General features: G+C 41.0%; 1 protein-coding gene across 1 annotated transcript; it reads right to left on the bottom strand.

Annotated features, from left to right (window-relative positions):
* Positions 1-1799: 1799 nt before the first annotated feature.
* LOC120044111 (NACHT, LRR and PYD domains-containing protein 12-like) lies at positions 1800-24331 on the bottom strand. The gene is made up of 8 exons (XM_038988701.1): positions 24046-24331; positions 23712-23816; positions 4110-5898; positions 3787-3963; positions 2984-3151; positions 2648-2815; positions 2278-2396; positions 1800-1831 (listed from the first exon to the last, which is right to left on the bottom strand). Exons 1-8 carry the CDS (start codon positions 24329-24331, stop codon positions 1800-1802), a joined length of 2844 nt encoding a protein of 947 aa, XP_038844629.1.
* Positions 24332-24890: the final 559 nt, after the last annotated feature.

Below are 24890 nucleotides of genomic sequence, written 5' to 3'. Positions count from 1 at the left end.
TCCTACAATCTAACAATATAAGAGGAAGAATGTTCCAGGCCGACAGGAGGTACTCCTACAATCTAACAATATAAGAGGAAGAATGTTCCAGGCCGACAGGAGGTACTCCTACAATCTAACAATATAAGAGGAAGAATGTTCCAGGCCGACAGGAGGTACTCCTACAATCTAACAATATAATGCTTATCTTTACATTAGACTGCTTCTGTGAGTCTATATCTGTTTAGCAGACACAGTAGCCATCTGACAGAATGTGGGTGTTGTAGCATGTCACCAGCATCTCTCTCTGAATGCTTCTCTTCTTTTATATAGATGGTGTCATATTAATATCATACAGGGGACATCTAGGCCTATAGGTCTCTGTATACAATGGCCTGATACATTTAGAGCTCAAATCTCCCAACAGCTGAACCGTGAGGTGAACAATTATTGTTTTAGGAAAGTAGAAACCAATAAAACAATACGCTATCAAGTTTAGAATATGCTACACATCAAAATTCAAAACACAAGGAATAGTGTTTTTGTCATTTGTTATCCCTCATTTATTGATGGGACTGGCTGCATTGGTGGATGCCCTAATAGTGTATTCATCCAATGGGAGGGGAGCTAGTAGACAGTGGGAGGGAGAGTATAGGTTATTCATCCAATGGGAGGGGAGATAGTAGACAGTGGGAGGGAGAGTATAGGTTATTCATCCAATGGGAGGGGAGCTAGTAGACAGTGGGAGGGAGAGTATAGGTTATTCATCCAATGGGAGGGGAGATAGTAGACAGTGGGAGGGAGAGTATAGGTTATTCATCCAATGGGAGGGGAGCTAGTAGACAGTGGGAGGGAGAGTATAGGTTATTCATCCAATGGGAGGGGAGCTAGTAGACAGTGGGAGGGAGAGTATAGGTTATTCATCCAATGGGAGGGGAGCTAGTAGACAGTGAGAGGGGGAGAATAGGTTATTCATCCAATGGGAGGGGAGCTAGTAGACAGTGAGAGGGGGAGAATAGGTTATTCATCCAATGGGAGGGGAGCTAGTAGACAGTGGGTGGGGGAGAATAGGATATTCATCCAATGGGAGGGGAGCTAGTAGACAGTGGGTGGGGGAGAAAAGGTTATTCTTCCCAGCAGCCAATACTCACATTTCCTTAGCCCTGGTATGATTCTGCACTTTTCACCATTTTCAATGCTGAAGGAGAATAAAATAGACAATTAAAAAGACACACACACACACACACACACACACACACACACACACACACACACACACACACACACACACACACACACACACACACACACACACACACACACACACACACGTATATATATAAATAATTACGTATTACGGACATTCAGATTCTATGAGAAAGAGACAAAGAAAGAGCTCCAAACACTGTCCTAATTTAACTGGATGTTTGGCCCACAAGTTATCAATTTACTCAAGTTTCTCCAGTCTGCAGTGTGGATCCTCCAGTCCAGCAGAGAGCAGTCTGACTCCTGAGTCTCCTGGGTGATTGTAGCTCAGGTCCAGCTCTCTCAGGTGTGAGGGGTTTGACCTCAGAGCTGAGACCAGAGAAGCACAGCCTTCCTCTGTGACCAGACAGCCTGACAGCCTGTAGAGTTAAACATTATTTAACCACACACTGACTAAATACCAGACAATACAACCTTATCTTCTCATTCTCAGATGTTCCTAACAACAACACGTCACGTCCCTGACAGACCTGGATTCAAATAGTGTCTGATTTCTTTCAAATAGGTTTAAGCACACTAATGACCATCTTGTTTAATTCAGCTAAACTAAGTATTTAGATGTTTGTTTCGTTACCTTGACAGCAGTCTATGTACAAGGAGAGACTGCAGTCAACAAGCAACTAACAAACGCTAATAATAAAAATGTCCAGGCCCAAGTCTCCTCCGTTGAACACCGTAAACATGTTCCTGTTGTTTTTTCAGCCCCCAAAAAATGTGCTTTTCTTTCAAAACAAGGACATTTCTAAATGACCCCAAACTTTTGAACGGTAGTGTATGTAAATGTTCTAAATTAGCAAAAATGTCAAAACATTTCTAAAAACCTGTTTTCTTTTATTACATTTTTGAATAATGTGGAAAAAGTCAAGGGGTCTGAATAGTGAATACTTTCCAAAGGTACCAAACACATAAAGTCCATTGTAAAACATGTGGATCTGGTGAACAGGTATCACTTGTTGACCAACTACAGGAATACTGACCTCAGAGTCTCCAGTTTACAGTGGGGATTCCCCAGTCCAGCAGAGAGCAGCTTCACTCCTGAATCCTTCAGGTCATTGTTACTCAGGTCCAGCTCTCTCAGGTGTGAGGGGTTTGACTCCAGAGCTGAGACCAGAGAAGCACAGACTTCCTCTGTGAGCAGACAGTTTGACAGCCTGCAGAGAGATTACATTTGAAGGGTTCAAAGGGGCCCCTCAAGTTTAAAACCCAACCACCATGTATACTGTATATGGTCAGTCTAATCACATACGGTATGGTGAGTAAAAAAAAAAAAATACAAGCTGGATTTTAATTGGGTAGCTTGGGAACAGTGAAAGTTCAGTTCAATGGAAACTAAGAATATCAGGAGAACATTGGTATCTGTAGACATATATGGATTACTGACAAAACAATAGGATTTACTGACCTCAGTGTCTTCAGATTACAGTGGGGATTCCCCAGTCCAGCAGAGAGCAGCTCCACTCCTGAATCCTTCAGGTTGTTGTCACTCAGGTCCAGCTCTCTCAGGTTTGAGGAGTTGAGATATAAGGCCAGAAATTCACAGCTTTTCTCTGTGAGGTTGCATCCTCTAACTCTACATGAAATCAAAAAGGCAATGATCAGCATGTCAGAAATACACTGTACAAGTTGAAGTTTGGGAACAATGACATTTAATTTCAACTGATACCAAACAGAATAGTTTTATACTGTCTGCTATAAACATATGGTTCTAATGAACTATCACAACTACAGGAATACTGACCTCAGAGTCTCCAGATTACAGTGGGGATTCCCCAGTCTAGCAGAGAGCAGCTCCACTCCTGAATCCTTCAGGTTGTTGTCACTCAGGTCCAGCTCTCTCAGGTTTGAGGAGTTGAGATATAAGGCCAGAAATTCACAACTTTTCTCTGTGAGGTTGCATCTAAGAAGCCTATTTGAAAAGTAAAAAGACAAAACGGTAAGCGTGTCACATAAACATGCTGTACAATTAGAAGTTTGGGACCCATGACATTTCATTTCAAATCAGCTGATACCAAACACATCAGGCTGATACTGTCTGCTATAAACATATGGTTCTAATGAACTATCACAACTACAGGAATACTGACCTCAGAGTCTCCAGTTTACAGTGGGGATTCCCCAGTCCAGCAGAGAGCAGCTTCACTCCTGAATCCTTCAGGTTGTTGTCACTCAGATCCAGCTCTCTCAGGTTTGAGGGGTTTAACCTCATTGCTGAGACCAGAAAAGCACAGCCTTCCTCTGTGACTAGACAGCCGGACAGCCTGCAGAGAGATTACATTTGAAGGGTTCAAGGGGGCCGCTTTGATGATCACACATCTTACAAGTCTCATTCCTCAAGTTTAAAACCCAACCACCATGTATACTGTATACGGTCCATCTAATCACATACTGGACTGCATGGTGAATTAGATTTTCATTTACAAACAGGATTTAAATTGGTTAGCTTGGGAACAGTGATAGTTCAGTTTAATGGAAACTAAAGAATAGCAGGAGTACGGAGTAGACACATGTGGATTTAATGACAAAACAATAAGATTCACTGACCTCAGAGTCTCCAGTTTACAGTGGGGATTCTCCAGTCCAGCAGAGAGCAGCTTCACTCCTGAATCCTGCAGGTCATTGTTACTCAGATCCAACTCTCTCAGGTGTTTTGTACAGGTCGTGTACAGAGCTGAGGCCAAGGCTTCACAGCATTTCACAGTGAGGTTACACTCATTAAGCCTTTGAAAAGTAAAACATAATGAACATTAATTTAGACAACTGTGTGTACATGTTGCAGAGCATTTGAGAATCAACAATGAATTTGTAATATGCTAATGTGTATCTGTGTATTCTGACTGATGATTATATTCAAAACCCATATTTACAGAGCAGCTCTGGAGGCTTTGACCACTGGCAGCAGCCTCAGAAGACCTTCCTCTGATCTGGAGTATTTCTTCAGGTCAAACACATCCAGCTTCTTTTCTGAAGTCAGCAACACAAAGACCAGAGCTGACCACTGTGCAGGTGACAGGTTGGGTTTTGAGAGACTTCCTGATCTCAGGAAGCTTTGGATCTCCTCCACTAGAGAATGGTCATTCAGTTCATTCAGACAGTGGAACAGATTGATGCATCTCTCTGGAGAGGGATTCTCCCTGATCTTCTCCTTGATGTACTTGACTGTTTCCTCATTGTCCTCTGACCTTCTTGTTCTCTTGTTCAGTAAGCCTCGTAAGAGAATCTGATTGGACTCCAGTGAGAGACCCAGAAGGAAACGAAGGAACAAGTCCAGGTGTCCATTCTTACTCTGTAAGGCCTTGTCCACTGCATGCTTGTGGAATTCAATTGTCGATTTTGTCCTGAACTGCGTGAGAAGCCTTCGGGTTGACAGTGTCTTAGATAATAGATTTCGATTTCTGTTGTTGAATGAGAGAAAGACATATACAGCAGCCAGAAACTCCTGTATGCTGACATGCACAAAGCAGTACACCTTCTCCTTGGAAATCCTAGTCTCCTGTCTAAAGATCTGTGTGCACACTCCTGAGTACACTGAGGCTTCAGTGACATCAATGCCACACTCTTTCAGGTCTGACTTGTAGAAGATCAGGTTGCCATTTTGAAGCTGTTGAAAAGCCAGCTTACAGATTTTCATGATCATCTCTTTATTCCAGTGTGACACTGTCTTCGCTTGTCCATGATACTTCCTATTCTTCTGTCTGGACTGAAATACAAAGAATTGTGAGTACATCTCAGTCAGGTTCTTGGGAATCTCTCCTGTCTTCTTTTCAGACAACAGGTCTTCAAGGACTGTTGCAGAAATCCAACAGAAGACTGGAATGTGGCACATGATGTGGAGGCTCCTTGATGTCTTTATGTGAGTGATTATTTTGCAGGCCATGTCCTCATCATCACTGAATCTCTTCCTGAAGTACTCCTCCTTCTGTGGATCGTTAAACCCTCGTACCTCCGTCACCTGGTCAACACACTCAGGAGGGATCTGATTGGCTGCTGCAGATCGGGAGGTTATCCAGAGGAGAGCAGAGGGAAGCAGCTTCCTGTGGATGAGGTTTGTCAGCAGTACGTCCACTGAGGTTGACTTTGTCACATCACGACAACTCTTGTTATTTTCAAAGTCTAGGGGCAGTCGGCACTCATCCAGACCATCAAAGATAAACAGAAATTTGAAATTGTTGTTCTTGAAAATTCCTGATTTTTTCACGCCTACAAAAAAATGATCTACAATGCCAACAAAGCTATGCTCTTCCTTTTTCATCAAATTCAGCTCTGGAAAAGGGAGTGGAAAAATGAAATGAATGTCTTGGTTTGCGTTTCCTCTAGCCCAGTCCAGAATGAACTTCTGCACAGATACAGTTTTTCCAATGCCAGCGACTCCCTTTGTCAGCACAGTTCTGATATGTTTTCCTCGTCCAGTTGAGGTTTTAAAGATGTCATTGCATTTGATTGATATCTCTGATCTTGCTGGTCTCCTGGATGCTGTCTCAATATGCCTCACCTCATGTCCAGTTATGACCTCTCCACTTCCACCCTCTGTGATGTAGAGCTCTGTGTAGATCTCATTGAGATCTACTGAATTTCCTGCTTCAGGTATCCCCTCAAATACATTTGTGTATGTATCTTTCAGGTAAGACTTGAGTTTCCAATGGTATGCAGACCCATCTGTATATCCAAACAACAGTTATTTAGTAAATGTTCAAAAACATGAAGAAAAGAGGGTTCCTCAAAGGTTCTCTGGGACATACCCCTTCCTCTTTCTCTTAGCAGGGGGTTGGTGTTGAGAAAGAAGCTGTTGAGGAAACATCTCATTCTTCTGTTCTAGTTCAGAGGCCCTCTGCAGATCAACAACATTGAGACTGAAGACCCTGGTGTTGTCTCTACGCTTCCTGTTTAGAAGTCTACAAAAGGTGGTAATGCTTAATCACAACATTTTAACATTCACTAAACCATTAACAAAATAATGGTTCTATGTAGAGCCAAAGAACCATGCTCATAAGGTTCCAAATGGAACCTTTAGGGTGCTATAAAGAACCTTTCCTAAGGTTCTATAAATAATCATTATTAAACGTTTCTCGTTCAAATATTTTTTATTGAACACACACAAGAATGGTGTATAGGTATAAAAGACAGGTATACAATTCTTATCTAAACATAAAAGAGCAGACAGAAACAAAAAGACCCAGAGTTCTAGATATAAAACAAATATTACAAAACAAGACATACAGAACAAGGACAGGTAGAAAGAAAGAGGGTAGGTGTCACCCCCCACTTATTCCCCCCCTTTATCCCTCCCCCACTTCTTCCCCCCCTTTATCCCTTCCCCTTATTCCCCTCCCGACTGCTCGGGTGGCGGTGCCAGCACATGCTGCCCAAAGGTGGATTAAAATATTACAATTGAGAGTGCGTTAAAAAGTACAAATTCACAGCGCCGAATGGTCCAGGTAAGAGAGGAAAAGCTGCCAGATTTGATCAAATGTTGATAGTTTATTGTTCAGAATATATCTAATTCTTTCTAAGTGTACAGTGTTTGCCAATTCGCTGAGCCATAATTTGGTAGTGGGCGCTTCCCTCTTTTTCCAAAACAACAAGATTAGTTATTAAACGTTTCTATATAGCCCCCCAAAAGGGTTCTGCTATGGTTACAACCCTTAAGGAGCTATATAGAACCTTTTTATATTTTTGTATCGAACCTTTATGGAGAACTTTACTATAAAGAACCTTCCTCAATCTCAATGGTTCTTTGTAAACCCCTTTGAAGACCCATACAAGGCTTTTTATTCTGGATAGCCATATTATATTTGTTTAATTCCATACATTTGTGTTAATTGACCAGTTTAATCAGGTGTGGTAGCTCTGAAACAGCTGGGGGTCCCTGAGGAGAACATTGAGAACCACTGACTTCATCAACCATTGTCAGTTGACACAAGGCCATATACGACAAAAAAAAAAACGAACAAAACTAAAAAAGTCTGGAAATGTATGATCTCACTACTGTAAGTCGCTCTGGATAAGAGCCTCTGCTAAATGACTCAAATGTATGATCTCACTACTGTAAGTCGCTCTGGATAAGAGCCTCTGCTAAATGACTCAAATGTATGATCTCACTACTGTAAGTCGCTCTGGATAAGAGCTAAATGATTTCATTGTAAATGTGAGGCTTTCACAAGACACCGTCACATTTAACATGTAAAGGCATAACACAACTGATTAAATAAACTAGAATTACACTCTCACGGTTGCACAAAAAGAGCTGGGCGCAAACCACGCCACAAAGTTATTCTAAGATCCACCGCCACTAAATTTTAATTGCTAAAAAGGGGAAAGAACCATTTTCTGAACTGCAAAGAACCATTGAAGGGCTCAATGGGTTTTCATTATGGTTCCACATAGAACCAAGGTTTAGTGAATATTAAAATGTTGTGATTAAACATTACCACCTTTTGTAGACTTCTAAACAGGAAGCGTAGAGACGACACCAGGGTCTTCAGTCTCAATGTTGTTGATCTGCAGAGGAACTAGAACAGAAGAATGAGATGTTTCCTCAACAGCTTCTTTCTCAACACCAACCCCCTGCTAAGAGAAAGAGGAAGGGGAATGTCCATAGATGGAGGGGGGTTACGTACAGTATGCAGCACTAATATCACCATCCTTTTCAACAGCTGTTCTTCAGCTGGAGATGAAGTTGGCAAGCATGTGTTCTCTGGCTACTCAACATCACTAAACAATACAGGAACTATCTACAGTATATTCCCTGTTGTTGAGCTAGGAGGTTTCCCTACAGTATATTACCTGTTGTTGAGCTAGGAGGTTTCCCTACAGTATATTACCTGTTGTTGAGCTAGGAGGTTTCCCTACAGTATATTCCCTGTTGTTGAGCTAGGAGGTTTCCCTACAGTATATTACCTGTTGTTGAGCTAGGAGGTTTCTCTACAGTATATTACCTGTTGTTGAACTAGGAGGTTTCCCTACAGTATATTACCTGTTGTTGAGCTAGGAGGTTTCCCTACAGTATATTACCTGTTGTTGAGCTAGGAGGTTTCCCTACAGTATATTACCTGTTGTTGAACTAGGAGGTTTCCCTACAGTATATTACCTGTGTTGAGCTAGGAGGTTTCCCTACAGTATATTACCTGTTGTTGAACTAGGAGGTTTCCCTACAGTATATTACCTGTTGTTGAGCTAGGAGGTTTCCCTATAGTATATTACCTGTTGTTGAGCTAGGAGGTTTCCCTACAGTATATTACCTGTTGTTGAGCTAGGAGGTTTCCCTATAGTATATTACCTGTTGTTGAGCTAGGAGGTTTCCCTACAGTATATTACCTGTATTGTTGAACTAGGAGGTTTCCCTATAGTATATTACCTGTTGTTGAGCTAGGAGGTTTCCCTACAGTATATTACCTGTTGTTGAGCTAGGAGGTTTCCCTACAGTATATTACCTGTTGTTGAACTAGGAGGTTTCCCTACAGTATATTACCTGTGTTGAACTAGGAGGTTTCCCTACAGTATATTACCTGTGTTGTTGAACTAGGAGGTTTCCCTACAGTATATTACCTGTTGTTGAGCTAGGAGGTTTCCCTACAGTATATTACCTGTTGTTGAGCTAGGAGGTTTCCCTATAGTATATTCCCTGTGTTGAGCTAGGAGGTTTCCCTACAGTATATTACCTGTTGTTGAGCTAGGAGGTTTCCCTACAGTATATTACCTGTTGTTGAGCTAGGAGGTTTCCCTATAGTATATTACCTGTTGTTGAGCTAGGAGGTTTCCCTACAGTATATTACCTGTTGTTGAGCTAGGAGGTTTCCCTACAGTATATTCCCTGTTGTTGAACTAGGAGGTTTCCCTACAGTATATTACCTGTTGTTGAACTAGGAGGTTTCCCTACAGTATATTACCTGTTGTTGAGCTAGGAGGTTTCCCTACAGTATATTCCCTGTTGTTGAACTAGGAGGTTTCCCTACAGTATATTACCTGTTGTTGAACTAGGAGGTTTCCCTACAGTATATTACCTGTTGTTGAGCTAGGAGGTTTCCCTATAGTATATTACCTGTTGTTGAACTAGGAGGTTTCTCTACAGTATATTACCTGTTGTTGAACTAGGAGGTTTCCCTACAGTATATTCCCTGTGTTGAGCTAGGAGGTTTCCCTATAGTATATTACCTGTGTTGAACTAGGAGGTTTCCCTACAGTATATTACCTGTGTTGAACTAGGAGGTTTCCCTACAGTATATTACCTGTGTTGAACTAGGAGGTTTCCCTACAGTATATTACCTGTTGTTGAACTAGGAGGTTTCCCTACAGTATATTACCTGTTGTTGAACTAGGAGGTTTCCCTACAGTATATTACCTGTTGTTGAACTAGGAGGTTTCCCTACAGTATATTACCTGTTGTTGAACTAGGAGGTTTCCCTACAGTATATTACCTGTGTTGAGCTAGGAGGTTTCCCTACAGTATATTACCTGTTGTTGAGCTAGGAGGTTTCCCTACAGTATATTACCTGTTGTTGAACTAGGAGGTTTCCCTACAGTATATTACCTGTTGTTGAGCTAGGAGGTTTCCCTACAGTATATTACCTGTTGTTGAACTAGGAGGTTTCCCTACAGTATATTACCTGTTGTTGAACTAGGAGGTTTCCCTACAGTATATTACCTGTTGTTGAGCTAGGAGGTTTCTCTACAGTATATTCCCTGTGTTGAGCTAGGAGGTTTCCCTACAGTATATTACCTGTTGTTGAACTAGGAGGTTTCCCTATAGTATATTACCTGTTGTTGAGCTAGGAGGTTTCCCTACAGTATATTACCTGTTGTTGAGCTAGGAGGTTTCCCTACAGTATATTCCCTGTTGTTGAACTAGGAGGTTTCCCTACAGTATATTACCTGTTGTTGAACTAGGAGGTTTCCCTACAGTATATTACCTGTTGTTGAGCTAGGAGGTTTCCCTATAGTATATTACCTGTTGTTGAACTAGGAGGTTTCTCTACAGTATATTACCTGTTGTTGAACTAGGAGGTTTCCCTACAGTATATTCCCTGTGTTGAGCTAGGAGGTTTCCCTATAGTATATTACCTGTTGTTGAACTAGGAGGTTTCTCTACAGTATATTACCTGTGTTGAACTAGGAGGTTTCCCTACAGTATATTACCTGTTGTTGAGCTAGGAGGTTTCCCTACAGTATATTACCTGTTGTTGAACTAGGAGGTTTCCCTACAGTATATTACCTGTTGTTGAACTAGGAGGTTTCCCTACAGTATATTACCTGTTGTTGAACTAGGAGGTTTCCCTACAGTATATTACCTGTTGTTGAACTAGGAGGTTTCCCTACAGTATATTACCTGTTGTTGAACTAGGAGGTTTCCCTACAGTATATTACCTGTGTTGAGCTAGGAGGTTTCCCTACAGTATATTACCTGTTGTTGAGCTAGGAGGTTTCCCTACAGTATATTACCTGTTGTTGAACTAGGAGGTTTCCCTACAGTATATTACCTGTTGTTGAGCTAGGAGGTTTCCCTACAGTATATTACCTGTTGTTGAGCTAGGAGGTTTCCCTACAGTATATTACCTGTTGTTGAACTAGGAGGTTTCCCTACAGTATATTACCTGTTGTTGAGCTAGGAGGTTTCCCTACAGTATATTCCCTGTGTTGTTGAACTAGGAGGTTTCCCTACAGTATATTACCTGTTGTTGAGCTAGGAGGTTTCCCTACAGTATATTACCTGTTGTTGAACTAGGAGGTTTCCCTACAGTATATTACCTGTTGTTGAGCTAGGAGGTTTCCCTACAGTATATTACCTGTTGTTGAACTAGGAGGTTTCCCTACAGTATATTACCTGTTGTTGAGCTAGGAGGTTTCCCTACAGTATATTACCTGTTGTTGAACTAGGAGGTTTCCCTACAGTATATTACCTGTTGTTGAACTAGGAGGTTTCTCTACAGTATATTACCTGTTGTTGAACTAGGAGGTTTCCCTACAGTATATTACCTGTGTTGTTGAACTAGGAGGTTTCCCTACAGTATATTACCTGTTGTTGAGCTAGGAGGTTTCCCTACAGTATATTACCTGTTGTTGAACTAGGAGGTTTCCCTACAGTATATTACCTGTTGTTGAGCTAGGAGGTTTCTCTACAGTATATTACCTGTTGTTGAGCTAGGAGGTTTCCCTACAGTATATTACCTGTTGTTGAGCTAGGAGGTTTCCCTACAGTATATTACCTGTTGTTGAGCTAGGAGGTTTCCCTACAGTGTTGTCATGATGTTGCCTGCTTGGGTACTGCAAACCCCATCCCCCTCTCCCTGCCTCTCCCTTTCCACCACAACCCATGCGGTGATCACAGAGAGATGTCGTAAATTCCTGAGAATCCCCCCCACCACAAACAGTATTAAGAGAGAGGGTAAACTTTCAGGACAAAGGAATTCTCTTCCACCTCACAGAACTTGAGGTACGAACATATTTCATGTTCCTGCAAAAGTAGGAAAGCTCGGTGAAGATCCTAGCTATTAACATGTCCATTTGTCCCCATGTGGGAAACTCATGTGAGACTGTGGGACCACATTACCATACCGCTGTTTATATAATAACCTCAGATATGAGGTTTACATCTGTGTGTTGTATAAAATGAATGAGTGAGTATGATACTGTTTGTATAATTGTGTAATATGATTTTGAACTGTTTAACGAAGGAAAATACAACTCCCTGTTGTATTTGAACTAAATCCAAGGACCGCCCCTGAGCCAGTTGGGTCAGAGACCATGGGACCACCCCTCTCTGCTATCTGAATAAAAGCCAACTCTAAGAAATTACCATTCAGACCATGTTTATCCTCAATGGGGAGAACGAAGGTTGAATGTAACATTGCTGAAGTTTAACCATACCACGTGGTTAAAACTCTTAAGACGAATGAGAACAAGTCTTTGATATTGACTACTAGTCTGCAGCTAGGAATTCGGTATCATTGAACGCGAAGAAAGACAACCGCCGAAACAAGAATTCTATAACGAATGTCACTCTGAACAATCCACAATAACTACGACAGAAGGAGCTCCAACAAAACGAACTTCTCTCCGACGATCAAGACGACACAAACAATGAGCGTAAATATATATATATTGATTGCAATTGTTCCCGAATGAGTGAGCGTTCATGTGTAAGGATTAGCATGTCAATTGTTATAAAGAGTATACTCTGTAGTGACTTCTGAATCGACCCCCCATCCATCCCTTTTGTCTAACAAGCCGCCATGCCGGTTCAGCCCACTAGGGCATATTTTCTCCTATCATTTCATGTAACTATTTTAAGTTTGTTTGTTTGTTTATGCATTTCTGTGAATTAATTAGTTAGTAATAAATAAATGATTTAAGACAATTGATGTATGGACGACTCATAGTGAAGACTGGGTTCGTGCAGATAATCAACGATTTACGACGTTTGGAATGAGACTGACGAGGTAGAGTAAATAAATCATTAATTAGAAGACTATTGATCAGATATGAAAATATCTGAAAGGTTATATTGGGAAATTATAACTTTGTAATCTAATAACTTTCCCTGGTGCCCTCGAATTCATAGTTAATTAGTTACGTTATTACTCAAGTGATAGCGTAATCCCTAATTACAGGAATCTTTTATAAAAACTATGTCTTCAATTTAACGATAGCAAAGACACGACAGTGTATTACCTGTGTTGTTGAACTAGGAGGTTTCCCTACAGTATATTACCTGTTGTTGAGCTAGGAGGTTTCCCTACAGTATATTACCTGTTGTTGAACTAGGAGGTTTCCCTACAGTATATTACCTGTGTTGAACTAGGAGGTTTCCCTACAGTATATTACCTGTTGTTGAACTAGGAGGTTTCCCTACAGTATATTACCTGTTGTTGAGCTAGGAGGTTTCCCTACAGTATATTACCTGTTGTTGAACTAGGAGGTTTCCCTACAGTATATTACCTGTTGTTGAACTAGGAGGTTTCCCTACAGTATATTACCTGTTGTTGAACTAGGAGGTTTCCCTACAGTATATTACCTGTTGTTGAGCTAGGAGGTTTCCCTACAGTATATTACCTGTTGTTGAACTAGGAGGTTTCCCTACAGTATATTACCTGTTGTTGAACTAGGAGGTTTCCCTACAGTATATTACCTGTTGTTGAACTAGGAGGTTTCCCTACAGTATATTACCTGTTGTTGAGCTAGGAGGTTTCCCTACAGTATATTACCTATTGTTGAGCTAGGAGGTTTCCCTACAGTATATTACCTGTTGTTGAGCTAGGAGGTTTCCCTACAGTATATTCCCTGTTGTTGAACTAGGAGGTTTCCCTACAGTATATTACCTGTTGTTGAGCTAGGAGGTTTCCCTACAGTATATTACCTGTTGTTGAACTAGGAGGTTTCCCTACAGTATATTACCTGTTGTTGAGCTAGGAGGTTTCCCTACAGTATATTCCCTGTTGTTGAGCTAGGAGGTTTCCCTACAGTATATTACCTGTTGTTGAACTAGGAGGTTTCCCTACAGTATATTACCTGTTGTTGAACTAGGAGGTTTCCCTACAGTATATTACCTGTTGTTGAACTAGGAGGTTTCCCTACAGTATATTACCTGTTGTGGAGCTAGGAGGTTTCCCTACAGTATAGTCCCTGTGTTGTTGAGCTAGGAGGTTTCCCTACAGTATAGTCCCTGTGTTGTTGAACTAGGATGTTTCCCTACAGTATATTACCTGTTGTTGAACTACGAGGTTTCTCTACAGTATATTACCTGTTGTTGAACTAGGAGGTTTCCCTACAGCACAGGTGTCAAACTCATTCCACGGGGGGCCGAGTGTCTGCGGGTTTTCGCTCCTCCCTTGTACTTGATTGATGAATTAACATCACTAATTAGTTAGGAACTCCCCACACCTGGTTGTCTAGGGCTTTATTGAAAGGAAAAACCAAAAACCTGCAGACACTAGGCCCTCCGTGGAATGAGTTTGACACCCCTGCCCTACAGTATATTACCTGTGTTGAACTAGGAGGTTTCCCTACAGTATATTCCCTGTTGTTGAGCTAGGAGGTTTCCCTACAGTATATTACCTGTGTTGAACTAGGAGGTTTCCCTACAGTATATTCCCTGTTGTTGAGCTAGGAGGTTTCCCTACAGTATATTACCTGTTGTTGAACTAGGAGGTTTCCCTAAAGTATATTACCTGTTGTTGAGCTAGGAGGTTTCCCTACAGTATATTACCTGTGTTGAACTAGGAGGTTTCCCTACAGTATATTACCTGTTGTTGAACTAGGAGGTTTCCCTACAGTATATTACCTGTTGTTAAACTAGGAGGTTTCCCTACAGTATATTACCTGTTGTTGAGCTAGGAGGTTTCCCTACAGTATATTACCTGTGTTGAGCTAGGAGGTTTCCCTACAGTATATTACCTGTTGTTAAACTAGGAGGTTTCCCTACAGTATATTACCTGTTGTTGAGCTAGGAGGTTTCCCTACAGTATATTACCTGTTGTTAAACTAGGAGGTTTCCCTACAGTATATTACCTGTTGTTGAGCTACGAGGTTTCCCTACAGTATATTACCTGTTGTTGAACTAGGAGGTTTCCCTACAGTATATTACCTGTTGTTGAGCTAGGAGGTTTCCCTACAGTATATTACCTGTGTTGTTGAACTAGGAGGTTTCCCTACAGTATATTACCTGTTGTTGAACTAGGAGGTTTCCCTATAGTATATTACCTGTTGTTGAACTAGGAGGTTTCCCTATAGTATATTACCTGTTGTTGAACTAGGAGGTTTCCCTACAGTATATTACCTGTTGTTGAGCTAGGAGGTTTCCCTACAGTATATTACCTGTGTTGTTGAACTAGGAGGTTTCCCTACAGTATATTACCTGTTGTTGAACTAGGAGGTTTCCCTATAGTATATTACCTGTTGTTGAACTAGGAGGTTTCCCTACAGTATATTACCTGTTGTTGAGCTAGGAGGTTTCCCTACAGTATATTACCTGTGTTGTTGAGCTACGAGGTTTCCCTACAGTATATTACCTGTTGTTGAGCTAGGAGGTTTCCCTATAGTATATTACCTGTTGTTGAACTAGGAGGTTTCCCTACAGTATATTACCTGTGTTGAACTAGGAGGTTTCCCTACAGTATATTACCTGTTGTTGAGCTAGGAGGTTTCCCTACAGTATATTACCTGTTGTTGAACTAGGAGGTTTCCCTACAGTATATTACCTGTTGTTGAGCTAGGAGGTTTCCCTACAGTATATTACCTGTTGTTGAACTAGGAGGTTTCCCTACAGTATATTACCTGTTGTTGAGCTAGGAGGTTTCCCTACAGTATATTACCTGTGGTGTTGAACTAGGAGGTTTCCCTACAGTATATTACCTGTTGTTGAGCTAGGAGGTTTCCCTACAGTATATTACCTGTGTTGAACTAGGAGGTTTCCCTACAGTATATTACCTGTTGTTAAACTAGGAGGTTTCCCTACAGTATATTACCTGTTGTTGAGCTAGGAGGTTTCCCTACAGTATATTACCTGTTGTTGAACTAGGAGGTTTCCCTACAGTATATTACCTGTTGTTGAGCTAGGAGGTTTCCCTACAGTATATTACCTGTTGTTGAGCTAGGAGGTTTCCCTACAGTATATTACCTGTTGTTGAACTAGGAGGTTTCCCTACAGTATATTACCTGTTGTTGAACTAGGAGGTTTCCCTACAGTATATTACCTGTTGTTGAACTAGGAGGTTTCCCTACAGTATATTACCTGTTGTTGAGCTAGGAGGTTTCCCTACAGTATATTACCTGTTGTTGAGCTAGGAGGTTTCCCTACAGTATATTACCTGTTGTTGAACTAGGAGGTTTCCCTACAGTATATTACCTGTTGTTGAACTAGGAGGTTTCCCTACAGTATATTACCTGTTGTTGAACTAGGAGGTTTCCCTACAGTATATTACCTGTTGTTGAGCTAGGAGGTTTCCCTACAGTATATTACCTGTGTTGAACTAGGAGGTTTCCCTACAGTATATTACCTGTTGTTGAACTAGGAGGTTTCCCTACAGTATATTACCTGTTGTTGAACTAGGAGGTTTCCCTACAGTATATTACCTGTTGTTGAACTAGGAGGTTTCCCTACAGTATATTACCTGTTGTTGAACTAGGAGGTTTCTCTACAGTATATTACCTGTGTTGAACTAGGAGGTTTCCCTACAGTATATTACCTGTTGTTGAGCTAGGAGGTTTCCCTACAGTATATTACCTGTTGTTGAGCTAGGAGGTTTCCCTACAGTATATTACCTGTTGTTGAGCTAGGAGGTTTCCCTAAAGTATATTACCTGTTGTTGAACTAGGAGGTTTCCCTACAGTATATTACCTGTGTTGTTGAACTAGGAGGTTTCCCTACAGTATATTACCTGTTGTTGAGCTAGGAGGTTTCCCTACAGTATATTACCTGTTGTTGAACTAGGAGGTTTCCCTACAGTATATTACCTGTTGTTGAACTAGGAGGTTTCCCTACAGTATATTCCCTGTGTTGTTGAACTAGGAGGTTTCCCTACAGTATATTACCTGTTGTTGAGCTAGGAGGTTTCCCTACAGTATATTACCTGTGTTGTTGAACTAGGAGGTTTCCCTACAGTATATTACCTGTTGTTGAACTAGGAGGTTTCCCTACAGTATATTACCTGTTGTTGAACTAGGAGGTTTCCCTACAGTATATTACCTGTTGTTGAGCTAGGAGGTTTCCCTACAGTATATTACCTGTGTTGTTGAGCTAGGAGGTTTCCCTACAGTATATTACCTGTTGTTGAACTAGGAGGTTTCCCTACAGTATATTACCTGTTGTTGAGCTAGGAGGTTTCCCTACAGTATATTACCTGTTGTTGAACTAGGAGGTTTCCCTACAGTATATTACCTGTTGTTGAACTAGGATGTTTCCCTACAGTATATTCCCTGTTGTTGAGCTAGGAGGTTTCCCTACAGTATATTACCTGTTGTTGAACTAGGAGGTTTCCCTACAGTATATTCCCTGTTGTTGAGCTAGGAGGTTTCCCTACAGTATATTACCTGTTGTTGAGCTAGGAGGTTTCCCTACAGTATATTACCTGTTGTTGAGCTAGGAGGTTTCCCTACAGTATATTACCTGTGTTGAACTAGGAGGTTTCCCTACAGTATATTACCTGTTGTTGAGCTAGGAGGTTTCCCTACAGTATATTACCTGTTGTTGAACTAGGAGGTTTCTCTACAGTATATTACCTGTTGTTGAACTAGGAGGTTTCCCTACAGTATATTACCTGTTGTTGAGCTAGGAGGTTTCCCTACAGTATATTCCCTGTTGTTGAGCTAGGAGGTTTCCCTACAGTATATTACCTGTTGTTGAACTAGGAGGTTTCCCTACAGTATATTACCTGTTGTTGAACTAGGAGGTTTCCCTACAGTATATTACCTGTTGTTGAACTAGGAGGTTTCCCTACAGTATATTACCTGTTGTTGAGCTAGGAGGTTTCCCTACAGTATAGTCCCTGTGTTGTTGAGCTAGGAGGTTTCCCTACAGTATAGTCCCTGTGTTGTTGAACTAGGATGTTTCCCTACAGTATATTACCTGTTGTTGAACTACGAGGTTTCTCTACAGTATATTACCTGTTGTTGAACTAGGAGGTTTCCCTACAGCACAGGTGTCAAACTCATTCCACGGGGGGCCGAGTGTCTGCGGGTTTTCGCTCCTCCCTTGTACTTGATTGATGAATTAACATCACTAATTAGTTAGGAACTCCCCACACCTGGTTGTCTAGGGCTTTATTGAAAGGAAAAACCAAAAACCTGCAGACACTAGGCCCTCCGTGGAATGAGTTTGACACCCCTGCCCTACAGTATATTACCTGTGTTGAACTAGGAGGTTTCCCTACAGTATATTCCCTGTTGTTGAGCTAGGAGGTTTCCCTACAGTATATTACCTGTGTTGAACTAGGAGGTTTCCCTACAGTATATTCCCTGTTGTTGAGCTAGGAGGTTTCCCTACAGTATATTACCTGTTGTTGAACTAGGAGGTTTCCCTAAAGTATATTACCTGTTGTTGAGCTAGGAGGTTTCCCTACAGTATATTACCTGTGTTGAACTAGGAGGTTTCCCTACAGTATATTACCTGTTGTTGAACTAGGAGGTTTCCCTACAGTATATTACCTGTTGTTAAACTAGGAGGTTTCCCTACAGTATATTACCTGTGTTGAGCTAGGAGGTTTCCCTACAGTATATTACCTGTTGTTAAACTAGGAGGTTTCCCTACAGTATATTACCTGTTGTTGAGCTAGGAGGTTTCCCTACAGTATATTACCTGTTGTTAAACTAGGAGGTTTCCCTACAGTATATTACCTGTTGTTGAGCTACGAGGTTTCCCTACAGTATATTACCTGTTGTTGAACTAGGAGGTTTCCCTACAGTATATTACCTGTTGTTGAGCTAGGAGGTTTCCCTACAGTATATTACCTGTGTTGTTGAACTAGGAGGTTTCCCTACAGTATATTACCTGTTGTTGAACTAGGAGGTTTCCCTATAGTATATTACCTGTTGTTGAACTAGGAGGTTTCCCTATAGTATATTACCTGTTGTTGAACTAGGAGGTTTCCCTACAGTATATTACCTGTTGTTGAGCTAGGAGGTTTCCCTACAGTATATTACCTGTGTTGTTGAACTAGGAGGTTTCCCTACAGTATATTACCTGTTGTTGAACTAGGAGGTTTCCCTATAGTATATTACCTGTTGTTGAACTAGGAGGTTTCCCTACAGTATATTACCTGTTGTTGAGCTAGGAGGTTTCCCTACAGTATATTACCTGTGTTGTTGAGCTACGAGGTTTCCCTACAGTATATTACCTGTTGTTGAGCTAGGAGGTTTCCCTATAGTATATTACCTGTTGTTGAACTAGGAGGTTTCCCTACAGTATATTACCTGTGTTGAACTAGGAGGTTTCCCTACAGTATATTACCTGTTGTTGAGCTAGGAGGTTTCCCTACAGTATATTACCTGTTGTTGAACTAGGAGGTTTCCCTACAGTATATTACCTGTTGTTGAGCTAGGAGGTTTCCCTACAGTATATTACCTGTTGTTGAACTAGGAGGTTTCCCTACAGTATATTACCTGTTGTTGAGCTAGGAGGTTTCCCTACAGTATATTACCTGTGTTGTTGAACTAGGAGGTTTCCCTACAGTATATTACCTGTTGTTGAGCTAGGAGGTTTCCCTACAGTATATTACCTGTGTTGAACTAGGAGGTTTCCCTACAGTATATTACCTGTTGTTAAACTAGGAGGTTTCCCTACAGTATATTACCTGTTGTTGAGCTAGGAGGTTTCCCTACAGTATATTACCTGTTGTTGAACTAGGAGGTTTCCCTACAGTATATTACCTGTTGTTGAGCTAGGAGGTTTCCCTACAGTATATTACCTGTTGTTGAGCTAGGAGGTTTCCCTACAGTATATTACCTGTTGTTGAACTAGGAGGTTTCCCTACAGTATATTACCTGTTGTTGAACTAGGAGGTTTCCCTACAGTATATTACCTGTTGTTGAACTAGGAGGTTTCCCTACAGTATATTACCTGTTGTTGAGCTAGGAGGTTTCCCTACAGTATATTACCTGTTGTTGAGCTAGGAGGTTTCCCTACAGTATATTACCTGTTGTTGAACTAGGAGGTTTCCCTACAGTATATTACCTGTTGTTGAACTAGGAGGTTTCCCTACAGTATATTACCTGTTGTTGAACTAGGAGGTTTCCCTACAGTATATTACCTGTTGTTGAGCTAGGAGGTTTCCCTACAGTATATTACCTGTGTTGAACTAGGAGGTTTCCCTACAGTATATTACCTGTTGTTGAACTAGGAGGTTTCCCTACAGTATATTACCTGTTGTTGAACTAGGAGGTTTCCCTACAGTATATTACCTGTTGTTGAACTAGGAGGTTTCCCTACAGTATATTACCTGTTGTTGAACTAGGAGGTTTCTCTACAGTATATTACCTGTGTTGAACTAGGAGGTTTCCCTACAGTATATTACCTGTTGTTGAGCTAGGAGGTTTCCCTACAGTATATTACCTGTTGTTGAGCTAGGAGGTTTCCCTACAGTATATTACCTGTTGTTGAGCTAGGAGGTTTCCCTAAAGTATATTACCTGTTGTTGAACTAGGAGGTTTCCCTACAGTATATTACCTGTGTTGTTGAACTAGGAGGTTTCCCTACAGTATATTACCTGTTGTTGAGCTAGGAGGATTCCCTACAGTATATTACCTGTTGTTGAACTAGGAGGTTTCCCTACAGTATATTACCTGTTGTTGAACTAGGAGGTTTCCCTACAGTATATTACCTGTGTTGTTGAGCTAGGAGGTTTCCCTACAGTATATTACCTGTTGTTGAACTAGGAGGTTTCCCTACAGTATATTACCTGTGTTGTTGAACTAGGAGGTTTCCCTACAGTATATTACCTGTTGTTGAACTAGGAGGTTTCCCTACAGTATATTACCTGTTGTTGAACTAGGAGGTTTCCCTACAGTATATTACCTGTTGTTGAGCTAGGAGGTTTCCCTACAGTATATTACCTGTGTTGTTGAGCTAGGAGGTTTCCCTACAGTATATTACCTGTTGTTGAACTAGGAGGTTTCCCTACAGTATATTACCTGTTGTTGAACTAGGAGGTTTCCCTATAGTATATTACCTGTTGTTGAACTAGGAGGTTTCCCTACAGTATATTACCTGTTGTTGAACTAGGATGTTTCCCTACAGTATATTCCCTGTTGTTGAGCTAGGAGGTTTCCCTACAGTATATTACCTGTTGTTGAACTAGGAGGTTTCCCTACAGTATATTCCCTGTTGTTGAGCTAGGAGGTTTCCCTACAGTATATTACCTGTTGTTGAGCTAGGAGGTTTCCCTACAGTATATTACCTGTTGTTGAGCTAGGAGGTTTCCCTACAGTATATTACCTGTGTTGAACTAGGAGGTTTCCCTACAGTATATTACCTGTGTTGTTGAACTAGGAGGTTTCCCTACAGTATATTACCTGTTGTTGAACTAGGAGGTTTCTCTACAGTATATTACCTGTTGTTGAACTAGGAGGTTTCCCTACAGTATATTACCTGTTGTTGAACTAGGAGGTTTCCCTACAGTATATTACCTGTGTTGTTGAACTAGGAGGTTTCCCTACAGTATATTACCTATTGTTGAGCTAGGAGGTTTCCTTACAGTATATTACCTGTATTGTTGAACTAGGAGGTTTCCCTACAGTATATTACCTGTTGTTGAACTAGGAGGTTTCTCTACAGTATATTACCTCTTGTTGAGCTAGGAGGTTTCCCTACAGTATATTACCTGTTGTTGAACTAGGAGGTTTCCCTACAGTATATTACCTGTTGTTGAACTAGGAGGTTTCCCTACAGTATATTACCTGTTGTTGAACTAGGAGGTTTCTCTACAGTATATTACCTCTTGTTGAGCTAGGAGGTTTCCCTACAGTATATTACCTGTGTTGAGCTAGGAGGTTTCCCTACAGTATATTACCTGTTGTTGAACTAGGAGGTTTCCCTACAGTATATTACCTGTTGTTGAACTAGGAGGTTTCCCTATAGTATATTACCTGTTGTTGAGCTAGGAGGTTTCCCTACAGTATATTACCTGTTGTTGAGCTAGGAGGTTTCCCTACAGTATATTACCTGTTGTTGAACTAGGAGGTTTCCCTACAGTATATTACCTGTGTTGAACTAGGAGGTTTCCCTACAGTATATTACCTGTTGTTGAGCTAGGAGGTTTCCCTACAGTATATTACCTGTTGTTGAACTAGGAGGTTTCCCTACAGTATATTACCTGTTGTTGAGCTAGGAGGTTTCCCTACAGTATATTACCTGTTGTTGAACTAGGAGGTTTCCCTACAGTATATTACCTGTTGTTGAGCTAGGAGGTTTCCCTACAGTATATACCTGTGTTGTTGAACTAGGAGGTTTCCCTACAGTATATTACCTGTTGTTGAGCTAGGAGGTTTCCCTACAGTATATTACCTGTGTTGAACTAGGAGGTTTCCCTACAGTATATTACCTGTTGTTAAACTAGGAGGTTTCCCTACAGTATATTACCTGTTGTTGAGCTAGGAGGTTTCCCTACAGTATATTACCTGTTGTTGAACTAGGAGGTTTCCCTACAGTATATTACCTGTTGTTGAGCTAGGAGGTTTCCCTACAGTATATTACCTGTTGTTGAGCTAGGAGGTTTCCCTACAGCATATTACCTGTTGTTGAACTAGGAGGTTTCCCTACAGTATATTACCTGTTGTTGAACTAGGAGGTTTCCCTACAGTATATTACCTGTTGTTGAACTAGGAGGTTTCCCTACAGTATATTACCTGTTGTTGAGCTAGGAGGTTTCCCTACAGTATATTACCTGTTGTTGAGCTAGGAGGTTTCCCTACAGTATATTACCTGTTGTTGAACTAGGAGGTTTCCCTACAGTATATTACCTGTTGTTGAACTAGGAGGTTTCCCTACAGTATATTACCTGTTGTTGAACTAGGAGGTTTCCCTACAGTATATTACCTGTTGTTGAACTAGGAGGTTTCCCTACAGTATATTACCTGTTGTTGAACTAGGAGGTTTCCCTACAGTATATTACCTGTTGTTGAGCTAGGAGGTTTCCCTACAGTATATTACCTGTGTTGAACTAGGAGGTTTCCCTACAGTATATTACCTGTTGTTGAACTAGGAGGTTTCCCTACAGTATATTACCTGTTGTTGAACTAGGAGGTTTCCCTACAGTATATTACCTGTTGTTGAACTAGGAGGTTTCCCTACAGTATATTACCTGTTGTTGAACTAGGAGGTTTCTCTACAGTATATTACCTGTGTTGAACTAGGAGGTTTCCCTACAGTATATTACCTGTTGTTGAGCTAGGAGGTTTCCCTACAGTATATTACCTGTTGTTGAGCTAGGAGGTTTCCCTACAGTATATTACCTGTTGTTGAGCTAGGAGGTTTCCCTACAGTATATTACCTGTTGTTGAACTAGGAGGTTTCCCTACAGTATATTACCTGTTGTTGAACTAGGAGGTTTCCCTACAGTATATTCCCTGTGTTGTTGAACTAGGAGGTTTCCCTACAGTATATTACCTGTTGTTGAGCTAGGAGGTTTCCCTACAGTATATTACCTGTGTTGTTGAACTAGGAGGTTTCCCTACAGTATATTACCTGTTGTTGAACTAGGAGGTTTCCCTACAGTATATTACCTGTTGTTGAACTAGGAGGTTTCTCTACAGTATATTACCTCTTGTTGAGCTAGGAGGTTTCCCTACAGTATATTACCTGTTGTTGAACTAGGAGGTTTCCCTACAGTATATTACCTGTTGTTGAACTAGGAGGTTTCCCTATAGTATATTACCTGTTGTTGAGCTAGGAGGTTTCCCTACAGTATATTACCTGTTGTTGAGCTAGGAGGTTTCCCTACAGTATATTACCTGTTGTTGAGCTAGGAGGTTTCCCTACAGTATATTACCTGTTGTTGAGCTAGGAGGTTTCTCTACATGTTTCTCGTAGTCAGTCTTTACCACTGCTGGGGCTTGGTGCATGTGCTGATCAGGACCCGTCCCAGACTGCTGACCTAGGCACAGCAACACACATCAGTCTAATGAGGTCGTCATGGAAATGGAAATACACAACAACGTTGTCCTCAAAAGAAGGGGGTGGTGTTGGGGTGATACAATACATATTCTAACCAGAAACAGCTTGTTAGGACTTTCAACAATACAAAGTTTCCCATTTATAATGATTTACTTCCTGTACACCAAAATGTACACTAACATGTCATGCACATATCAGTTGTGAATTACCTATTTTGTAGTCAGACTTTAACTTCTGAGCAAGATTATTCTGGTTAATCCCCCTCAGTATCTCCAGTGAGATCTTCAGTGTGTCCACATAACTGTAGGTCTCCGTCATCTTATCTACTGTGTCCTCTCTGTCAGCTTTCTCCAGCTGACTCTTTGAAATGGGAGATAAGCCCATCTGGGATATAAAGCCATCATGTTGCTTCAGGTACCATTTAAATCTCTTCAAGTCATCATCAGCCAGCTGATTCAGAGTGGCCAGAAGCAGCTCTGGTACAGATGAGGCCATTGTAGATAATCAGACACTATGAAACAAAAGAGCAGATAACATGTTGATAAGACCCCAAGTCCTGTAGGGAGATTGAAGACAGGAGATCTCTCGAGAGATAACAATCTCCCTAGAGGACTTTGGGTCTTATCAACATTTTAACAGGTGATTGAAGACATGAGATCTCGAGAGATAACAATCTCCCTATAGGACTTTGGGTCTTATCAACATTTTAACAGGTGATTGAAGACATGAGATCTCGAGAGATAACAATCTCCCTATAGGACTTTGGGTCTTATCAACATGTTAACAGGTGATTGAAGACAGGATCTCTTAATAGATAACAATCTCCCTATAGGACTTTGGGTCTTATCAACATGTTAACAGGTGATTGAAGACAGGAGATCTCTCGAGAGATAACAATCACCTGTTAACATGTTGATAAGACCCAAAGTCCTCTAGGGAGATTGTTATCTATTAAGAGATCCTGTCTTCAATCATCTGTTAACATGTTGGGAAGGTCGTTTTTTTTTTTTAATGAGTGCAGTAGGTGTGTGTGAATTAGGGATTAACACTGGGA

This window comes from Salvelinus namaycush, chromosome 3 (genome assembly GCF_016432855.1).
Source record: "Salvelinus namaycush isolate Seneca chromosome 3, SaNama_1.0, whole genome shotgun sequence".
Taxonomy (NCBI): Eukaryota; Metazoa; Chordata; class Actinopteri; order Salmoniformes; family Salmonidae; genus Salvelinus; species Salvelinus namaycush.
This window is presented reverse-complemented; position numbering and strand designations above follow the sequence as displayed.

What these genes read in the sequence shown, in the direction of transcription:
- LOC120044111 (XM_038988701.1), bottom strand. Translation starts at nt 24,331, where the DNA reads ATGGCCTCATCTGTACCAGAGCTGCTTCTGGCCACTCTGAATCAGCTG. An exon ending in AAAGCCTCCAGAGCTGCTCT is followed by an intron (nt 3,964 to 4,109) that starts GTAAATATGGGT and finishes TACTTTTCAAAG; the next exon opens with GCTTAATGAGTGTAACCTCA. An exon ending in TGTAATCTGAAGACACTGAG is followed by an intron (nt 2,397 to 2,647) that starts GTCAGTAAATCC and finishes ATCTCTCTGCAG; the next exon opens with GCTGTCAAACTGTCTGCTCA.